The sequence below is a fragment of the Ursus arctos genome, unplaced genomic scaffold, assembly GCF_023065955.2.
Source record: "Ursus arctos isolate Adak ecotype North America unplaced genomic scaffold, UrsArc2.0 scaffold_2, whole genome shotgun sequence".
Classification (NCBI taxonomy): domain Eukaryota; kingdom Metazoa; phylum Chordata; class Mammalia; order Carnivora; family Ursidae; genus Ursus; species Ursus arctos.
The window spans coordinates 17,248,162-17,267,150 of NW_026622874.1; the positions used below are offsets into that span (position 1 = coordinate 17,248,162).

Consider the following 18,989-nt stretch of genomic DNA (forward strand, 5'->3'; position numbering starts at 1 on the left):
CATAGTATATGTTTTGAACTTAAATATCCTAGATGATACATTTTTCATGGATTTCTATAGCATTGACTTTTCCTCAGAGAGTGGCTTTGCATGCCCATAGTTGTGATGAGAGATTGGACACGGTGCAATACTGAGACGGGGAGTGTGGTGTATCATTACTATTTGATAACGATGCTGGAGGCAGTGTGAACATGTCAGGATGATTACAGCACGGGCCTGGGCATCAACAGCGGCTCTGTGTCTTTTCTTCAGACAGGTTCCTTAGCGGCTCAGGTCCTTGGTGTTTTAATTGGTAAAAGGGGCATGATAATAACACCCACCTCACTGAGTTATTGTGAGGGTTCTGTAAGATCATGTGTACAACCCTTGTAGCACAGTGCCTTATACACGGAAAATGCCATGTATAAGATAAAAATAGTATCTGGTTTCCTTTTGATGGCTTGTGGTTTATAAAAATATTTTTACCTTTAGGTTCATTCTTTATGCCAGGAGCTTTCAGAGAAATTGTGTATGTCTGTGTGTGTGTGTGTGTGTGTATAATAAAAACACATTTTAATGTTATATATCTATAATATGCATATTGTGTATTATGACACATACCTTACATATGAATACAGTATATATCATATGTACGATATTTATGTGTATGTGTATATATATGTATTTTGTGTGTACATTACATGTATGTAATCATGTGTATATACACATATATGAAAGAGAGAATGAGAAAGAAAACAAGTGCTGTGAGTTATATCCCAAGAACACTTGTGAATGCTCAAAATCACGTGATTTAGATTGGCCCCAAAGCGTACCCTCTTTGTGAAGAGCTGGGTGTGGTATCAGAATGGCTAAAGGTTTGGTCAACTGCTTTGATTTCTTTAAACAGCTCCTTCCACGCTGGGAGTGTCTGCTTTCTCCTCAAAATTTCTCCTGGTGTGCTTGATTGCTGAGGAGAGAGCGAGAAAGAGAGAGGAAGGGAGAGATGGAGGGGGAGAGAAGGAATGAGAGAATGGGGAAAGAGAAAAAAATAAGACGCTCAGCAAACAGCAGGAGGGCCAAGAAAAATATTTAATCCAAACAATGAATATTGTCGTTTCCTCCCACAGTCTGCATTCCCAGTCATCTTCCACAGGCAGGCGTGGGGAGCCAAGAAATGCCGAGCTGCCTGGCATGGGCGTGCGTGTGGCGGGGTGCCGGGGGGTGAGCACGCGTGGCGGGCTGCGGTAGAACATTCCCCTCGCCAGCCCAGGCCGGCCTCAACGTCCCATGAACTGCAGGCTGGCCAAAGAACCAGAAGACAGGGACAGAGGGAAGTAGAGGCTCAAAGTCAGAGCAGGACCCCGGTCATCTGCCCTGGGCCTTCTTCCAGGTGCTTCTCCAGCCCTTTCTTCCAGCTGCAGGTTCTCCGCCTCCGACTTCAACCAGGTTCCTCAGCCTTTTGTCTCCTTCGCCTCCCGGAGCTACTATGCCAGCTCTCGAATAGAGTTTATACGGCAGAAGGTTCCCGTCCTGTGGGGTGCAGGCCTGCCACCACGGCTGGCGGAAGGCCAAGAGAGGAGGAGCTGTGTGAGTGACCGCTGACCGCGGTGACGGGGGCCAGGCGGGTCCCACCTGCTCAGCAAGGTAGCTGCGGTGGCCTGAACTTCTACTCCCAGTTTCATTCTTCTGAATCTTGAAGTTTGCTTCTGTAAGGGTCTGCTGTTTGTGAGCCTGTACCCGGAAGGTCACACTAAGCCGTTTTCAGGGGACGTTGTAGAGAGAGTAATTGATAGCGAGCACAGATTACCTGGGGAGGCGAGGGAATGAGATCGAGGAAAAGCACCTTATCTTAGAGGAAAGGCAAGAGGAGTAGAAAGCAGAAAATATTCTGCCTTTTTCGTTTAGAAAGTCTCTTCTAGAGGGGAATCCTTGAAACTCAATTCACCAAACATTCACTGAGAAGCTACTCTGCTACGTTAGGCTTTGTGCTGCTGTGGGGTCCGTTGCTCATGGGCTCATGGAACAAAGCAGGAGTGGAAGAGGGAACAAATGACGTGTCCCTGCCCCCGTGGTCCTTACAGAGTTCAGACCTCTTGGGTTCAAAGTTTCTGTCTCTAACTTTGAAACACAGTAGGCTGGCTCTGATTAGCGGGAGAGAAGGCAGGAAATTCCCCTGCACAAACAATTGCGAGTCTATTCCTCTTTTCAAGAAGAAAGCCAAATGCCCGGCCACCTCTGCCACCACCACCTTCCTCGGCCCCCATTAGAACAAGAGAACCCAAATCACCAGAATCAGTGGGCCCCCCAGGCTGGCCGTGGAGAGGCCAATGAGGTCCGATGGTGTGTCCTTACTAGTTTTTTCTGGGGGCCCAAGCCCGGCCTTTGCTGCATCACAAATGTCAGGACTCTGGGACAACTGTATCTTGAGAAGCGTTGCTGCGTGGTTCGGGAAGGAAGGGAGGGCGACGGCACAGGAGTGGGAGCCACCGGCCTCAAATCTGCTGCTCGGGATCAGCTGCTCCAGAGACGAGGGCAAGCGTGGAGGACAGGAGTCAGACTGTTGCAGGAGGGGAAGAAGGGTTTGGGGCTTTCTTTGTTTAGGACATGGGGACAAGCTATGGCCTAGAGAGGCCTGGCAGTGACCTTGTGATTATGGAGATGTGACGAAGGAATAAGGATGGTGGCCAGAGCAGCGTGCTAGGCACTGTCACGGTCATCTCCTGCATGTGGCAGAAGGGACGGGAGATAAGGGCCAGAGGCACCGAGGGTCTTAGCATGGGTGAGGCCTCCAGGTCGAGTGAGGGCCAGGACACACTCCCGTCAGGAGCAGCGGCCCACTGCTGGGGCATTTCCCAACAGACAGGGCAGACCGCAGAATCAGGAGGGCTGCCTCATTTGGTTTTTGAGACCCTAAGACAGCGTGACCTGTGGAGGGATGTCCTGTCTCTGTCTCTTGGGAAATAGAGGTCTAATTTTGAGCCAATAGAGATCTGATTTTTCTGGCACAGATCAATGCAGACTCTACCTGAGTGCTACCCTGCCTAGTCTTCACCACGCAGGGCTCCCACCCCACCACCTGCCTCTGGCTTAGGGTGGGCGAGAAGCTCCTGGCTGTGTCGGGCCCAGGGGGAGGCTAGCGGGGAAGGAGGCTGGCGGGTGTTTGTGGGCGAGGTGGAAGAGAGCGCACCACTGGGTCTTTATTTGCAGCGAAATGAAAGGGGCTGCTAGGAGGTTGTTTTTGGCTGAAAAGTAAGTCACAGAGAGTCTTCTCACTTTCCTGTTTTCCTGTGGTGCACGTCAGGGAAGAGGTGTCTGTGATGGTTTGGGGTTTTTCAGAGGCTAAGACACTCAAGTCACCATTCTGGTTTTGAGGAGAGCCCTGGCTTCCAGAAGCCAGTCAGGCCTCTCCCACTCTGTTTTTATAATTTCCAGACCCATTTCCCTTGTCACCTGACTCCTCCATGACTCAGATGGTGCATTTGTGGTGAAAGTGAATGGGGCAGGAGGCACAGGGCTGAGAGCATCCATGGCTTTGACTCTGAAGTGCTGCTGGTAGGATCTTGAAGTTTTTCTGACCAGAGTCTCTGTGGAGAGAACTCAGACACCAACCCGCAGCAGTAAAAACAGTGGTAGTGTTCCTGCTGCCTTCATAAAACTAGGATTCCTTGAGTACTTACTGTGGACCAGGGACGGGGCTAAGTATTTCACTTCCATTTGCTCATTTACTCCTTAGAACAATCTATGAGGTCAGTGTTACTGTCACTCAGCAGTGAGGATACTGCTACTTAAAAAAGTCCAGTAATTTGCTCACATCTAAGCGTTGGTAAGGAGCAGAGCTGGGATCTGGGCTCAGTTTACCAAACAACCTATCCCATGCTCTTAATCACCAGCTGGGATGTGGGCTCAGTTTACCAAACACCCTATCCCATGCTCTTAATCACCGGACTGCACAGCCTTGATCGTTTTCCCGGCCAGGAGGTATTAAGCCCTGTGTACCTTGAAGCCCATGAAAATTTTACAGGAAAAAGAAGCCATTCGACCTTATTTTGTTTGCTTTTCTTTTTCCATCTCAATGTATCCCAACTATTTCTCTCAGAAGAATTGGTTTTTGCACTATTTGATTATTTCTATTCCAAGACTGTGCTTTGGTTTTGGTGTCAGACGGAGATAAACTGGTTATAATCGGGCTTTTCTTTCAGACCCTATAAAGTTGTACATTGGCTTTTTCTTTTTTGAGGGTCTGGTGGATTGCACAGCCAGAGAGGTTCGAAGCCCCACAGAAGCTATATGACCTCACATGGGCCAGTAAAGTACAGTAGACCACACCCCAACTCGGCTCCCTCTCTCAGGGCCACCAAAGGGGTGCTGCCCTCTGCCCACCCAGCACAGTGTGTGTCTTCATTGCCTTTCTTTGAATTACATCTTGCTTGTCTATTGTTTCAGCTGCTATCTGGTAACCCAGCAGATCCTAAATATCCTAGCGATTAGTGGGTTTGCATCATCTAGTCTTCAGGGCTGGTAGGCAGGAACAGATCTCCCAGTTCCAAGTGAGCCAAGTTACCTGTGCACCACTGCGGTAGGACTGTGGCATTCCATATCAGTCCTCACAAACACAGCCTTCTTATTAAAATACTAACAGCCTCACTTACACATTCCCCACCTTGCAGAGGTCCAAGACCTGGACCCCTATTCCCAATCAGCTGTGAAAATCTAACCACTTGGTGACAGATATTTGCAAACATCCTGAAGACAGCCATGCTTTCCCTACCTTCTTCCTGCTTTGGTTTCAGCTTCTTTTTGTTTTTGACCCCTGGTGGTGGTGGTAATAATAATAATAATAATAATAATAATAATAATTCTTTTAATTATCATAACTCTGGAGTTGAGAGGATATTGTTAAATTTTATCCAACATTTTTAGATTGTTTATAGAAGGAGAACTTTCAGATGGTATATTCTGCTGCCTCTTCCCACTCTTAAATAAATGTATGCCGATGCTCTGTACATAATAGGAGAGGAATAATGGAAAGGAGGGATCTGGTCACAAAACATGCTAAGGAAATGTTGTTAGCCACCCTCATATTTACTCATTTATTGAGAACCTCTTGTGACATCAGACATTGAACTAGCGGCTGGTACTATAGAGATGGTTGGACTCTGAACCCTTGATAGTACAGAGCGTTAAGTCCTATATAAAGCCTATATGGATGAAACATACCGTAGTAACGCAAAGGCAGGGAGGTCTCTCTGGGGCCAGGAAGCCAGATGAGACTTTCCAGAGGGGGTTGTATGTAAGAAACTCTCCCTGCAGAATCCATCTCAGGGTATCTATTTTAATTTTACATTTTCCAAGAAGATTGTTGCAAACCCACAAATGTGAGATCATTGGCACCCTCCCACCCCAAGGGGTGAACACTGGAGGAGGGGAACAGCTCCATTTCCTCTTTCCGTCAGCTGATGGCAGTGAGCAGAGAAATATCTGGCTTGAGCATTCTGGGACCCAGAAATAAATGTTTCTGGGTTGCAGGCATCTGCTGATGGGATGGGAGCATAGTGCTGCTTCCTCCTGAGGAAACCAGCCTCTACGGAAATATGCATGGACCAAGCCCCGAGGCCAGAAGGAGTGATAGTGCCAGGCAGCTTATTTGGGATAAACTTTGACCTGCAACTGAGAAAAGCAGAAGTGAAGCTGTTGGGGTTCAGGGGAAATGATATATGTACTGCCCTTTTTTTGCTTCTGTGTTGGATCGTTGGGTTCACTCTATTGTTAATGTCCCATACCTAAGCCTGTTATGTAGAGGTGCCAAAGGAATTCACATTTCCCTACATTCCCAGTAAATTAAAAGATGAATGAAAGCCTCAGATAGTGGTAGCATGCTATAATAGAAAGAACATCAGATCGAGAATCCAGAGACTCTATCTTACTCGCAGGATGGCCACCACCTCGCCTTACAAACAGGACATTTCTCTTTTTTTAAAGCTCCATTTCGTCATTTGTACAGTAAGAGTTTGGTACTAAATAGTCTTCAAGGCTCCATCCAACCTTAGAATTTCATGTATCTATGATCCTTAAAAAAAAAAAAAACAACCCAAAAAGCAAGTAATGTTCTCGTCATCGAGGGTTCTTGAGGGACCTCAAAAACCTCACAAGTTTCGGCCTGTGAAATTCTAAGAGCAACCTTGCAGTGGAACCCAGGCAGTATGGACATGGTAGGCAGATCTTGGGGATGAATGGAGAAGGAGTATCAGGCTGGAGATTCAGGCCAAGCATTCACTGGAAAGCCAGAGAAAAAGAAAAATGAGCACATGTTCTTACATATATTTATAAGAGTTTCCATCTACTGCAAGGACTCCACTGGGCCTGGCACCACAGCTTCCCTGGAAAAGGGCTTCTTTGGGGCCTGATACAGCCTCATCAATAAGAAGAAATGCATGTGGGTCTGACTTGTCATTCATAGAACTAGAGGGTTTTGATGGGAAATGATGCGGCAGAAAGAAAATAGTGTGAAGCATTAGGCACGAATGTGATTAGCATGTTCTCCTGGTCTGAAACACTCCTCAAGATGAAAAATCAGTATTCTGCCCTGTGCCTTACCTATAAGCAGATAGTCACTTCTGGCTGAGATCCCAACCTGTAGGTCATCAGAGCAGAACATCTAAAGTTCAAAACTAACCTTTCTAAAACATCATTGTGGTCATGAGTTCTGTTGCAAGGTGTAGAAGAAAAATGTTCATGTAATTGAAGTAATAGAAGTGTTATCAGCCAATCAGTCAGTGTTTATGGAGCTCTTCCTGAGGGTGGGCCCTGTGATAGGCAGTCTGGGACCACTTGTCTCTCTATTTTCACCCTTTTTTTCTCCCTTAGGAGTTTTCTCAGGCTTCCCCTCTGAATCATCCAGTCCTAACCTCTCCTGCTAGAGGCTAGATGTAGCAGAGCCAGGCCCTGAGAGCTCTTTCAAATCTCCCCAACCAAAATCTGGCGTAGGCACTTCTCTCCTGTCCACATCCTTATGCTAGCACTTATCGTTACAAGCTATACTTGTTTGCAGTGGATTCTCTCAAGGGCTGGAACTGTGTTTTATTAATCTTTGTATCCCCATAACAATGCCTGACACATAGAGGCTTGGAATAAAGGATGTTGAATGACTGAATGAATGACTATATTCACAGAGAACAGATAGGGCCACCATCCTTGTGCCTAACTTTCCAGAACAACCTTAAACAGAAAATAACATAAAGAATATAGATAACATAAAGAAGAAGTTATCTTTACCTTGTGAAGTTTCCAAAGTTGTACAGTTTTCATAGTCACATAGGCATATATGCTGACAGCCCTTCTTCCGATTTCATCACTGACCCACAGCCATTTATGCGGCTACCGCGTCTGCCTGGAACACAGCTAGCCGGCCATAGATGCCATCAAGCTCATGCATCGTAAGAATAGAAACCTAGCCTCTCTCTCAGATGTAGGTATTTACTTCAGGTATAATTTTAAGCTTGACTCATGAAGAGTGTGTGCGTGTGTGTGTTGAAGGAGGCTCATTTAATGAAAGGGTAAGTAGCCCAAGACAGAGAGTCTTCCTGGAAAAGAAAATGAAAAATGTTCATGTTGATGACTTTGTATTCTATTAAAGTTATTAAAAGGTAAGATAAGAGGAATTTTATAAGTTTTTTTTTCTTTTGTCAAATGGTCAAAATGGAAAATGAAAATGTGTCTTCTAAAAAAAATAGGCTACAGGTATTTGAAAAATTCACTTATGTGAAGCACTTTGTTTGCTGATGTTATAGGATAAACAAGGTATACGTATGGGTAGTAAAAATTTACCTATGGACACATTGTGCAGAGAAACCAAGCCTAGCACCCTCCCTTGGGGGAAGTTTCCTACAGCAAGGAGTGATGTCCTCAGTCTGACACCTTCCCATTATTGAGATTTCTATCTAATCTACATTCAGCCTTCAGATGCTTTAAGAACTTTGGATCAATTAGTCATTTTTCCCTTCCTATTTTTTCCATTGTAACTTTGGACTCAAGCTGTCAAGCTTCCCAGGCACATGTTGCCGTAGGAGACTCTGTTTGTTTAGGGTGGAGTAGTTGTTTTTGGCAGGTTGGGGGAGGAACAATTAATTCTAATAGGTATATAGTAAATTAAATACTTGGGTCTTTCCAACCTTTTCTCTGATTTTCTGCCCCTTTTTATAAATTCTCTTTTCTTCCCAGATGACCCTTTAAGAGCATAAAAGAAGCAGTTTCTAGAAATCATGTTCAGGCTCTAACAGTAGACACCCATTGGGAGCTAGAGAAGGTCACCTAGACCATTTCTGCTCTTTTCAACCTATCTTCCTAGTGTTCCTGAGATGAGAAGCCATCCTTGGGGAAGACTTTGGAAAGAAAGATCCCCCTGGATCCTTTGTTAATCCATTCAAAAGTTTAAGTTGTTCTTACAAAAAGGAAGATCTCCCTTTAATCCTCCATACTGAAGACGATACTTTTACACGTAAGAAAAGTATTTTGGGTGCTCTTTGGATTTTTATAGACAATAACATGAAAAATAAAGAAGGAACAGATTAAGTTTTGCCAATGAGTCAGTCAGGGTTGGAGAAAAAGTAACAGATGCAGTGTTAGATGAGGAAAATATACTCCACCAAACACTTGAAAAAGAAAAAGAAAACTGGGAGTGGGGGATCTCAGTAGATGTATCTGGTCTTCCTGGGAGGACCCGAGGGCATTCATGGATGTTACGGATGTAGCAAGCCATATTTTGACTCCGATTAGTTGGCTGTAATTGTAGCCCCGAGTCCTGATTGTATAGTTATCCCAAGTTCTGCAGAGCCAGAGTCACTCACTCCGGTGTTACAGACAAATACACATCGCACAGTCTTTGCCTTTCATCTTGGCCAGTGAGGCCTGTGTTGAAAGAGAATTCATTTTTACTTCCTGCTCTCAACCGCCTTTGCTGTGCAGCTGTGGAACAGCTGTTGAGTTCCACCCCACAAGTAGCAACTTTTCAGTGATTGGAATCCTGGTATACATCTGGAATGATGTTCACATGACCTCAGGACCCCATAGAATAAATCAAAACATTGAAGTAATAATTTGGATGAGCTCGTTCTGATGTAATTCAATTGCTGAAAATTATTTAATGGCCATTTTTTTGTTGTTGTTTAGTGATCTATCTCATCAAAGCACAGTGAAATAGGGAACAGTCCCTCTATTTGACATTTAAGGAGGGTGGGGGGAGAGAAAGTGATTTAAACATGCAGACTGGAAGGTGACCTCAGAACTCAAAAGTCTACTGACTGTCTTGTGGTCCAAAGAGTTTGGCCACAAGATGTTTCCTGAGGCTTCGCAATTGGGCATCTACTCAGGATGGGAAGCAGCCAATGTGATTGAGTAGGTGGGCTGGCTGGTATGCCCTCCAGGGTGCTGTGGGACACTGTTTTTCTCCAGGAGTGGTTCTAGGGAAACAATGCATTGGGCCTCTGAGCTAATTTTTAACCGCTTGTTGCTGTTCTTATCATACATTCTCTTTTGGGGAGAAACACTCCATTAACTCTGGTTTGGCCTGGGCCCCTTTCCCATTTTGGTTTCTGTTAACTTGTAGCAGTAACAGGAATGAATGGAACCAGCTTCGCTTCCTCTGCTCTCACCCTGTGTCTAGCTGCTGTGCATTAGGTAGCTGTACATGTGAGACTATTTCTGTTCCGACATTGGTGTCCCAAACCCTAGGACCCCTGCATTCTGAACAGACGTCATTTATTCTTCATAACATGCCAGGACTACCAGGGTCTCTGAATATAAGTACCAGGAGAAGGGGTGGACATTATGGTTCTTAATCCAGGAGAAGCAGCAGAAAGTCAAGATACATGACTTCTAATCCCAAAGTCTGCTTGACCTTTGCTATGCGACCTAGGGCACTTTTTGTCATTTCTATGCATCTCCATTAAAGCCAACCTTGCCTGCAGCACAGGCTTTTCCTGATGATCAACAGAGTTAAAATGTGTGAAAATATTTGATAACCTATTTTATATAAAGACCTATTATTACAAGAAGCTGAAAAAGTTGACCAAAGAGTTTAAATGAACAATTCTGGACCCTAGAATTGGTCAGAAGCAGGTGTTGCAGGTAAAATTTGACAAATCCTTGTGTCCGATGGTCTTGAGACTTTTCAACTTCTTCAGAATATTAGGTCAGTTTGTATCCTGCCCCTCGGGTGCTCTCCCCTAATATCTCTTGAGTTCCATGGATTATGGTGGGGATGGGTGGGAGAGTAGTGCAAAGCCCAGTGAAGCTGTTCTTAGACACTGACTTCTCACGTCCTCACCAGCCTTTCCAAGCAGATGGATGGTGTGATACCATCAACAACCGGGCCTACTGCCACTATGATGGGGGAGACTGCTGCTCTTCTACGCTCTCCTCCAAGAAGGTAAGTGAGCATACCTGCGGGTAACAGACAGGGCAGGGGCTCCAGAAATAAATGCAGGGGCTTCAGCTAGTTCTCCTTCATTCTGTATCATTTTTATTCAGTAGTCAAGAGGGAGTTATAATGAATAAACATTTAAGCTTCTATAGTGACAGGATTAAAGACAGTGATTTTAGGTGAGGTTGTTAGAAAACACTAGTTCTCTAGTGGTTGGTCCTGGAACTCCTTCAGAAAAGCTGTGGCTTTGCTACTCAGAGACTCACATCTGCTTATCATTGTCCAGGATCTACCTCTGCTGGCAGAGAATTATGGCCTCTACCCCCTGGGGAGGCAGGATTACTAATGAAGTGACATCTGGTTATTATTAATCTTCATAATTAAATTAATAATCCTATATAGTTTATTATAAGCATATTTCAAGTTTATGTTGAATGGCCACCACAAGCTACCTGGAGCACTCCCTAGACCATATCCTGAGCAGTAGTCTTTTTCTCAATTCTTTTTATCTCTATTTCTCCGGGCCCTGTCAAATTGGCAGATATGCTCAGGCTAAACCTGTGAAATTGAATAGGCTGAGATTTTGCTATGATATGGATAAAAGGCCAAGTGCTCCAAAGATATTTGATGCTAGCCGGCCAATTTGATGAATTAGAAATATGCAAGAGCTAGTATTTCTTTCCTTCTGCATGTCTTCACAAGAAGTCACACCTACATGATCACCTCTACAGACCTGAGTACTGTGGTACCTAATGGCTGGTATGTGATTCGCTATGTGCCAGACACTCTTCTCACCACTCGGGTGAATTAACTTATTTAATGGAGAATGCTCAGGGGCTCATTGGATCACTGTTCGTTTTGGCCCTCTTTTGCTGTAAAAAATTATAAATCCCAGACCAAGAGAAACAGATTAAGAGCTTGGAGAACAGGTCAGAAATCATGTCAACTAGTTATTGTTCTCACTTGCAGAAAGTAACTGGTCATGGATCCCATCTCTACACAGGAAGGTATGCCACTTCAGAAGAAAGCAAGCAGTTCTAGTCCCATCTCCATCTCACACTCAGTAAATCTAGGGCTTGTCTTTAACGGATTTCAGTGCCTGTAGCCGGCTGTACTAGAATCAGGATTGAAAAGACACTTCATGGAGCACCTGGGGGGCTCAGTCAGTTGACTCTCCAACTCTTGATTTCAGTTCAGATCATGATCTGAGGGTCGTGAGTTCAAGCCCTACAGTGGCTCCACACTCAGCATGGCGTCTGCTTGACATTCTCTCTCTCTGCCCCTTCCCCTTGCTCTCTCTCTCTCTCAAATAAATAAGTAAATAAAATTTTTAAAAAGGCACTTCATCCCCCTAAATCACATTTTACCTCATATGTGAAAATATGCTGGAAAATTTCCTGAAATAACACCACCCATTTTCCAACCCCCTTGCCCAATGACGAAGCCCATCTTTTCGGTGTGCTTGGACTATTACATATCTATGCTTATCTATTTTTACCTCACTTGATTGTCCATGCCCAAAGGGTAGAATCCTTGCCACTTTTTACATCATATCTCCCAAAATGCCCAATTCTCTCTGAAGCTAGTTATGGATACTCAAAAATATATTTGTCTATTGGTGCTGTGGTGCAAAAAGGTAGAGAGCAACTTTTGTTTCACCAAGTCAATGTACATCCTGGCTTCAAGATGGGCAAAACCTCATGCTTATAAGATGGCAAAGATGATCTTATGGTTCCAAGAATACCAAGAAGGAGGAGTCATAGAGCTAGGCTACAGAGCCTTGGTTTTCCAGATACTGGTGTCATGACCTTGAGTTAAGTCATCTAATCTCTTGGCCTTCCCTGTAAAAGGAAATGCTAACATCCACCTTACACACAGGGATTTTATGAAGAGGATAATGGCAACAAAAACATCAACAGTGGTTCTTGACATTAGTGATTGTATTAGAAGTAGTAGGGAAAGGTGTTATAGGTGCCTAGAAAGGTGTGTTTTATATCCGTCATTTTATTTAAATCACACTAACACCCCCTGGGGTAGTTACTGTTGTCCTTCCGCTGTTTGTGTATGTATATATACAGACACACACACATACATAAAGTGAAGCAAGGAAGATTTACCTTGTCCAAAAAGACATGTAAGTGAAAGAACTGAGTGTTAGTTTCTGTTCTGTAACCTTGGTAATACCACACTTCCTCTGGGACCAAGCGAGAAAAGCAGACGCTGGTTGAAAAGTATGATGCTTGGCAAGAAAATGGGTTATTTCAACTTCTCTTTGATTTCCCCTAGGTCATTCCATTTGCTGCTGACTGTGACCTGGATGAATGCACCTGCCGAGACCCGAAGGCAGAAGAAAATCAATAACTGTGGGATCAAGCCCCTCCTTCCACCGCCCTAGAGGCGGTAAGAAAGAGAGGCCTCCACAAAAGGAAACAAAAGGTGAATGAAGAAGAAAGGTTGTGAAATGAAGGAAGGAGGAGGAACATGAGGATCTTGTAGACATGCAGGAGAATGTTTATAGGTGCCAACCGTTGCATCAGGTAGCCCAAATAGGGAAGAATCACAGGCAGAAGTTTCTTCAGTCAGTTGATTAAAAGTGGAAGGAGAAATATGATAGATATACAAGGACCTTCCTCCCCCATTTATATTCTATTCAACCCCATCCTCAACTCTTGCCCTGCTCCCCACTCGGCACCCCGCCAACTATTCATCCCCATCCAACTTGTAAACCAATACCGAAATACTAGAAGAGAAGTTGCCAGGGACACTCTGTTAACACCCATTTTGAATGGATTGCCATCTTTCGGGGCTCGTCTACTCTAAACCGGCTCCCTTTCTTTTGTGTAGTCTCCTTTAGTAATAATGAGGTTAGTTATTAATTCTTTATAAGTATTTAAACATAATTATATAAATATATTATATATATTATATTTTTTGCTGTCTACTAAGCTAAAAATTATACATTGTTCCACACATGCTGCTGTGAAGTTCACATCCAAAATGAATCCTGAGGGTTTGAGTACAGCAAGACAAGTTGTTCTGCCATCTTTCTGTTGATGGGGGTTGGCAGGTTGAAAGGGAAGTGGTGAAGGAGAGGGAGAGAGAAATTAGATGGAGTTCTTGATACTAACATGTCAGCTGATCATCTTTTCATGAGCAGGAAAATAGGCCCAGTTTGAGGAGGGGAAGGGTTGGGATGATAACATTAAGAGGCATGGCAAGTTGGGTGGGAGTACCCATTGGTGCTCCAGGAGAACCAGACTGTGGTTCTTGTGTATCTGTCCAAAAAGAATATATTCACTACTTTTCACTTCTCAGAACTCTTAGGTGGAGTTAGTGAGACCCAGGGTTCTCTACACTCCCATATGTACCTGTTCCAAGGGTGGCTCTTATCTGCCAGTCAGTGAGCAGTGGGCTTGTTCTCTGATTGCCAGGGTTACAGGAACTCACACATTCCTCATGGTTGGCCTGTGCCCTCTCTCCTTCTAAGTCCCTAGACCTGGCTATCATTCACAGACACATGACCAATGGCTGATTTTCTGGGGGAAAAAATGTTATGGACATGACATAGGGGCAAAGTGGGAGGAGATGGAAGAACAGGCAGAGAAAGAGGAGCCAAAGGAGGCCGTAGAGATGGGAGAGGCCAGGCTAAGTCAGAGCCACAGGCAGGAAGATGAAATGAGTCAGAGACTTGGCCTTGTTCCAAGTCTGCAAAACAGATCAGAGGGGAATCCTTCAAGCAATGCAGAATCTGAGGTAAATTCTATGCGAGTATAACATATCATAGCCGTGACCTAGAGTTTTTGATTTGAGCAAGTTGCAGAAACACATGGAGCAAGGGTGACACTCTGTGGGAAGAGAGAAGAATTTCAACTATTTAGGGTCCATTTTGTTGTAGTTATCCTCTCTTGTTCAATAGCTGGACTGTGGGTAAAATGACCACATTAACCTGCCTCTATTTACGTCCCAGGCTTACTCTTTTTGCACATGGTCTATTGTAGTTGTTTTTGGTAACAATTTCTGGATTAAGCCTTGGGGAAAGAGAGTTAACTTCTTGCTCAACACTTCAGTTTATTATCTCGAGAAGGGCTGGAGGCTTGCTTCTCCCTTGGAGCTTCCTCTCCAATGGAAGCAAAGAACAGGCCAAAATTAGAGTGCAACCTTGGTCTCTCTGAATCATCTGCTCTTTGGCTCTGACCACAAGTTTTCTACTCTTCCCACCAACACTGAAGCAATGGCTTTGCAAATAGGAAGAGGAAATATTCCCCACCGCTATCTTGAGCCAGACTTCGTGGAGGAAATGTTCTGGAATGGGAAAAAAAGAAGGGGGTATACACATATTTATCTCTAGGGATATGAAATGAGGGTGGCACCATCATTGGGGAAAGAAGAAGCAGAGATTGCCCATCCGAAAAGCCCTTGTCCTCTATGTTTCTAGCTATAAGGGAAACCTAGATACCTACTGTTCATTGTCTGGGTTCACATTTAGTACCCCAAAAAGAGAATAAATATTCCTAGGGTTGTATTAGGCTTCAATATGGGAAGGACAGTGGAAAAAGTTTAGATCCTCCATTTTTTTTTTTTTTACAAAGTTGTAAAACTGTTTTCTTGGGGAGAGGATCCAAATTCTTGGAAGTGCATCAAGCTCTGTGTCAGGGAGTCCTGCCTTGTCTGAGACTGAGGCAGCAGAAGAGGTATCTTGGGCATCGCCCAGCTCAGCAAGGCTTCAGCTGCCCCACAAGGTTGCAAGCCTGTGGTTCATACCAGTGTGGGTCTGTGCTCAGTCTCTTCACAGAAGGACCAGTGAGAACATTTCTCTGTCATACTTCATTTACAAATACTTTCTTCTCCGTTGGCAACATCTGCAACCCACCACTGCCCTGCGAAGGCAAGAGGGCAGTTTCTGTGGTGTGTGGAAAGCCCTTCTGGCCGAAGGCTGCCGGCCCTCATCAGCTCTGGCCATTCAGAGATGCCAGGCTCTTCCAGCCCTTGTCCCTGCGGCCTAGTGCGTTGAGCTCTCATGTCACTAATAAAGTGGAAGGACTGAGACACCGTGGCCACAGATTCCCAGGAGATATCAACTCCCACTCACTCTGTGTGGTGGTCTGCATTGGGCTGCTCTTACGCATCCATGGGGTCATGGAGGACCTCTCCCACAGGCCCTTCTTTGTTACAAAAATCACTTCTCTGCTTCTTTTTTTTTTCTAGTAACTAGGGGCTCTGGTTGTTCAGGTTGCCCAGGACTAACTGACTCTCATGGTTAGTGTGGCAGTCTCCAACCAGACAGATGAGAGGACAGAGTAAGGAGAATGGACAGCTGGCCAACCTGCACATGAAAGTGAAGAGTTACTCTTGATTCTCTCCTTTCCTTCCCTCCGTTACAAGGCATTGGATTTGGCACTTCCTCTCCTCTGTGAGGTCTCTATTAAGTGCATCAGTTAGCACCCCAAGGGGATGGCTTGATTGGGAACACAGTGAAAGGAGCTGATCTACTGTATTGTAATGTAAAACAGCTACAGCCAGTTATTTTGTAAGATTATAAGATGTTCATTAAAAAATCAGCACAGAAAATGTGAAGTGTCTTTGGTGTCTTATTCTTTGCTTAAATCAACCATCATTTCCAAATTGCTTTCCATTTGCTCATGCCAGGTGCAGACATCATCATCAGTTAATTGATTGATCATTCCTTTAAGTCACTTAGAAGTGATTTGTTAAGTAAATGGCATGTGTAGAGAAAATTAACATGAACGTTTATGAGAAGAGGTGACATGTGCCAAAGCAGAGCACCCAGTCGTGATGTCAAGTGTCTTGTGAGTTGTAGAAGTAAAGCCCAGGAATTATTTATGGTTCAGAGGAAATAGGCGTCACTCCTGGATGCCAAAGGTACATAGTGTTTGAAGGATGGTCTGAGAAGGAGGCAGATAAGTTTGGTAGACAGCAATGGGAAAGAAGGAGAAGACAGTCCAGGCAAAGTGAAGAACAGGGCTGAAGATATGGAGGTAGGTTTGGGGAGAGGCTGGGTGATATTGGACATCACCGAGGCTTCCAGTTGAGCTAGAAGGTAGAACTTAGCTAACATGGGCTATGCATTGGCAAACACAATTTTTTTTTTATGTTCAATTAGCCAACATCTAGTACATCATTAGTTTTTGACGTAGTGTTCCGCACAATCTTATTTAATCCTCACAACAAATCTGCAACTGCCACATTCTCATTTCATAGATAAGGATAGCGAGTGTCAGTCTGGTGAGGAAAGTTCCTTAAGTTCCTATGACTGGTCTTAGTGTTAAGCCTAGCTCTGTGAGACTTTAAGATGCAAGAAGGAAAAGAAAAATGGTGTTTGATGGGATGTGAAAGGGAAGGAGGGAGAAGTGGAGAGAAATGTCAAAGATGAGGTCTCTGCATTAAACCTATACCCCCAGGAAGATTATCATCACTGACAGAAAAGGGAAGCCGGGAAGAGCAAGCTTTTGAATAAAGATCATATATTTGCTATTTGATAAAATCAGTTTGAGAGTCAGATAGATAATCTGTTGGAAGTTTCCAATAGAGTAGTGTTTAGCCCACTGGAAGAGGCTTCCACAGCTGGAGGGCAGTTTGGCAAGGTCTCTGGTCATGCTGGGCATCATCTGGTAGCCTGAAGGGCTGGGTGGTTGTCTAACACACCCGATTAGCCATTCGGTAAGGACTATGGAATAGATGGGTGGAAATGTGTGCTTGGAACTTAAGGGAGAGGCTTGTGACTAGAAACAAACATTTGAGGGTAGAAAAAAAATGTTACCTGACATTTTCTTTACGGTTCACAAATTGCTTTCTTATGCTTTATTGCTACCCAGACAAAACCAGTTTGTCTGTTTCCATTTTACAGATGAAGACACTGAGCGTGAGAAAGGTTATTGAAAAATTTAAGTTCATATAACTAAGTTCAACTTGGGATAGGAATCCAAGTTTTCTGTTCCCCAAATGCAATGTGCTTTCCACTACATGATGCTTTCCACTAGGCCCAGGGTGAACCCATACTCAGTTGGAATGGGAGAGTTAAATGTCTTTTTACCTGTTTATGTTTCAAGGTACTCATTGGTTTCCTTGTGGCTTTGTTAGTAGCTGATGGTAACAAAACTGAGAGCAAAGCTTCTAGAATACTCTTCCAGGGCTCTCTCCTCATGCCAGGCCCTGAGTATAAGCAGATGCCCCTACACATGCCAGTTAGGCCAGCTGGACGGAGACATCTGGCAAGGCTGCCTTCTCCCTAATAGCTTCCCCAGGGATAGTCCTGGAGAGAGACTTTGGAGCTCTGGTTTCCATTGACTGACAAACTTAAATGACATGATGACTCACCCGTCAGCTGGGAGACTCACTACTCTTAGATTCAGGCCAACCAGACGATGAGGGGCTTAGCATGGGGAAGAAGGTAATGAGAAGATTTTACACTCATAAATAGCTCCGTGGCATCTCTGGAGCTGGCTTTGGGTTTCTTTTTATGTCCTCCCGGGAAGACCACTGATTCTGAAGCTGTAACATTTCAGGCTGCCCAGTGGTTAGCTGGGAAAAAAGAATGTGGTGGAGAGAATCTTACATATCATAATAGTCCACACCCATAAAACCTACCTATGCCTTGGGTATTCGGGTCCGGAACGAGGTAAGCCTAGTTTAGAGAATAGATGGTTATTTTCAAGTCTGCCGTAGTCTGAGTCTACCTGGGCTTGAATGCACATTTTCTGGTCAGAATTCAGTCTGGTGGTCAACTCATTAGGAAGTGTGTGTGATCGGCTACATTCAACAACTTGCTGATGGATCTCTTTGATTTCTTTTTCTTGATCCTTCCACTAGATGTTCAGGTTGCATTGCCTGTACTAATACTAGTAAGAACTGGTGTGACAGGGGCGCCTGGGTGGCACAGCGGTTGGGCGTCTGCCTTCGGCTCAGGGCGTGATCCCAGCGTTATGGGATCAAGCCCCACGTCAGGCTCCTCCACTATGAGCCTGCTTCTTCCTCTCCCACTCCCCCTGCTTGTGTTCCCTCTCTTGCTGGCTGTCTCTATCTCTGTCGAATAAATAAATAAAATCTTAAAAAAAAAAAAAAACAACTGGTGTGACAATGACAGGGAACATTCTTAAGAGAATCTGCAAGTCTGGTTAACAAATCAGTATAATAAAAACATTTCTAAACCCTGAAAGTTAGTCCAGAGTAATTACAATTTGCTCATATTCTTTGAATCTAATTTCCTTCTAAGGATAATTTAATATAGACAAGCTTCCTTTTCTTTGTCCACATGAAAGTCGTTTATTCAAATGCAAAAAAAATTATAATGAATATATAAAGGGAGAGTGTTGACTTTTTAATGATTACCAATTAATTTGCCTTTCTTCCCCATTAGGTAGTGCTATCAGAAGGAAATTGCCTTTTTAAAAATGTTTATACACATACAAGTCATAAATTTAAGTCTCACAAAAGGCTGTAAAAGTTAGAGAATTTCCCCATACTGCAACTCCATTTGCACAGGTTAGTGTGGTTTCTGAATATTAAGGCAAGTTGTGTTAGGACACAAATGACATCCAAGGAATGATTTTGTTGGTGGTGAATCAATACCTTGAGA

At 44.1% G+C, this 18,989-nt stretch overlaps 1 protein-coding gene across 1 annotated transcript in view; it reads left to right on the forward strand.

Annotated features, from left to right (window-relative positions):
• The window catches only part of PAPPA2 (pappalysin 2), a 258,945-nt gene extending 242,994 nt beyond the window's left edge, over nucleotides 1-15,951 (forward strand). Inside the window, exons 21-22 of the mRNA XM_044387894.3 lie at nucleotides 10,304-10,402; nucleotides 12,683-15,951. Of these exons, the coding sequence (XP_044243829.3) occupies nucleotides 10,304-10,402; nucleotides 12,683-12,757 (174 nt within the window). The 3' untranslated portion in view covers nucleotides 12,758-15,951. The remainder of the gene's footprint in view (nucleotides 1-10,303; nucleotides 10,403-12,682) is intronic.
• Nucleotides 15,952-18,989: the final 3,038 nt, after the last annotated feature.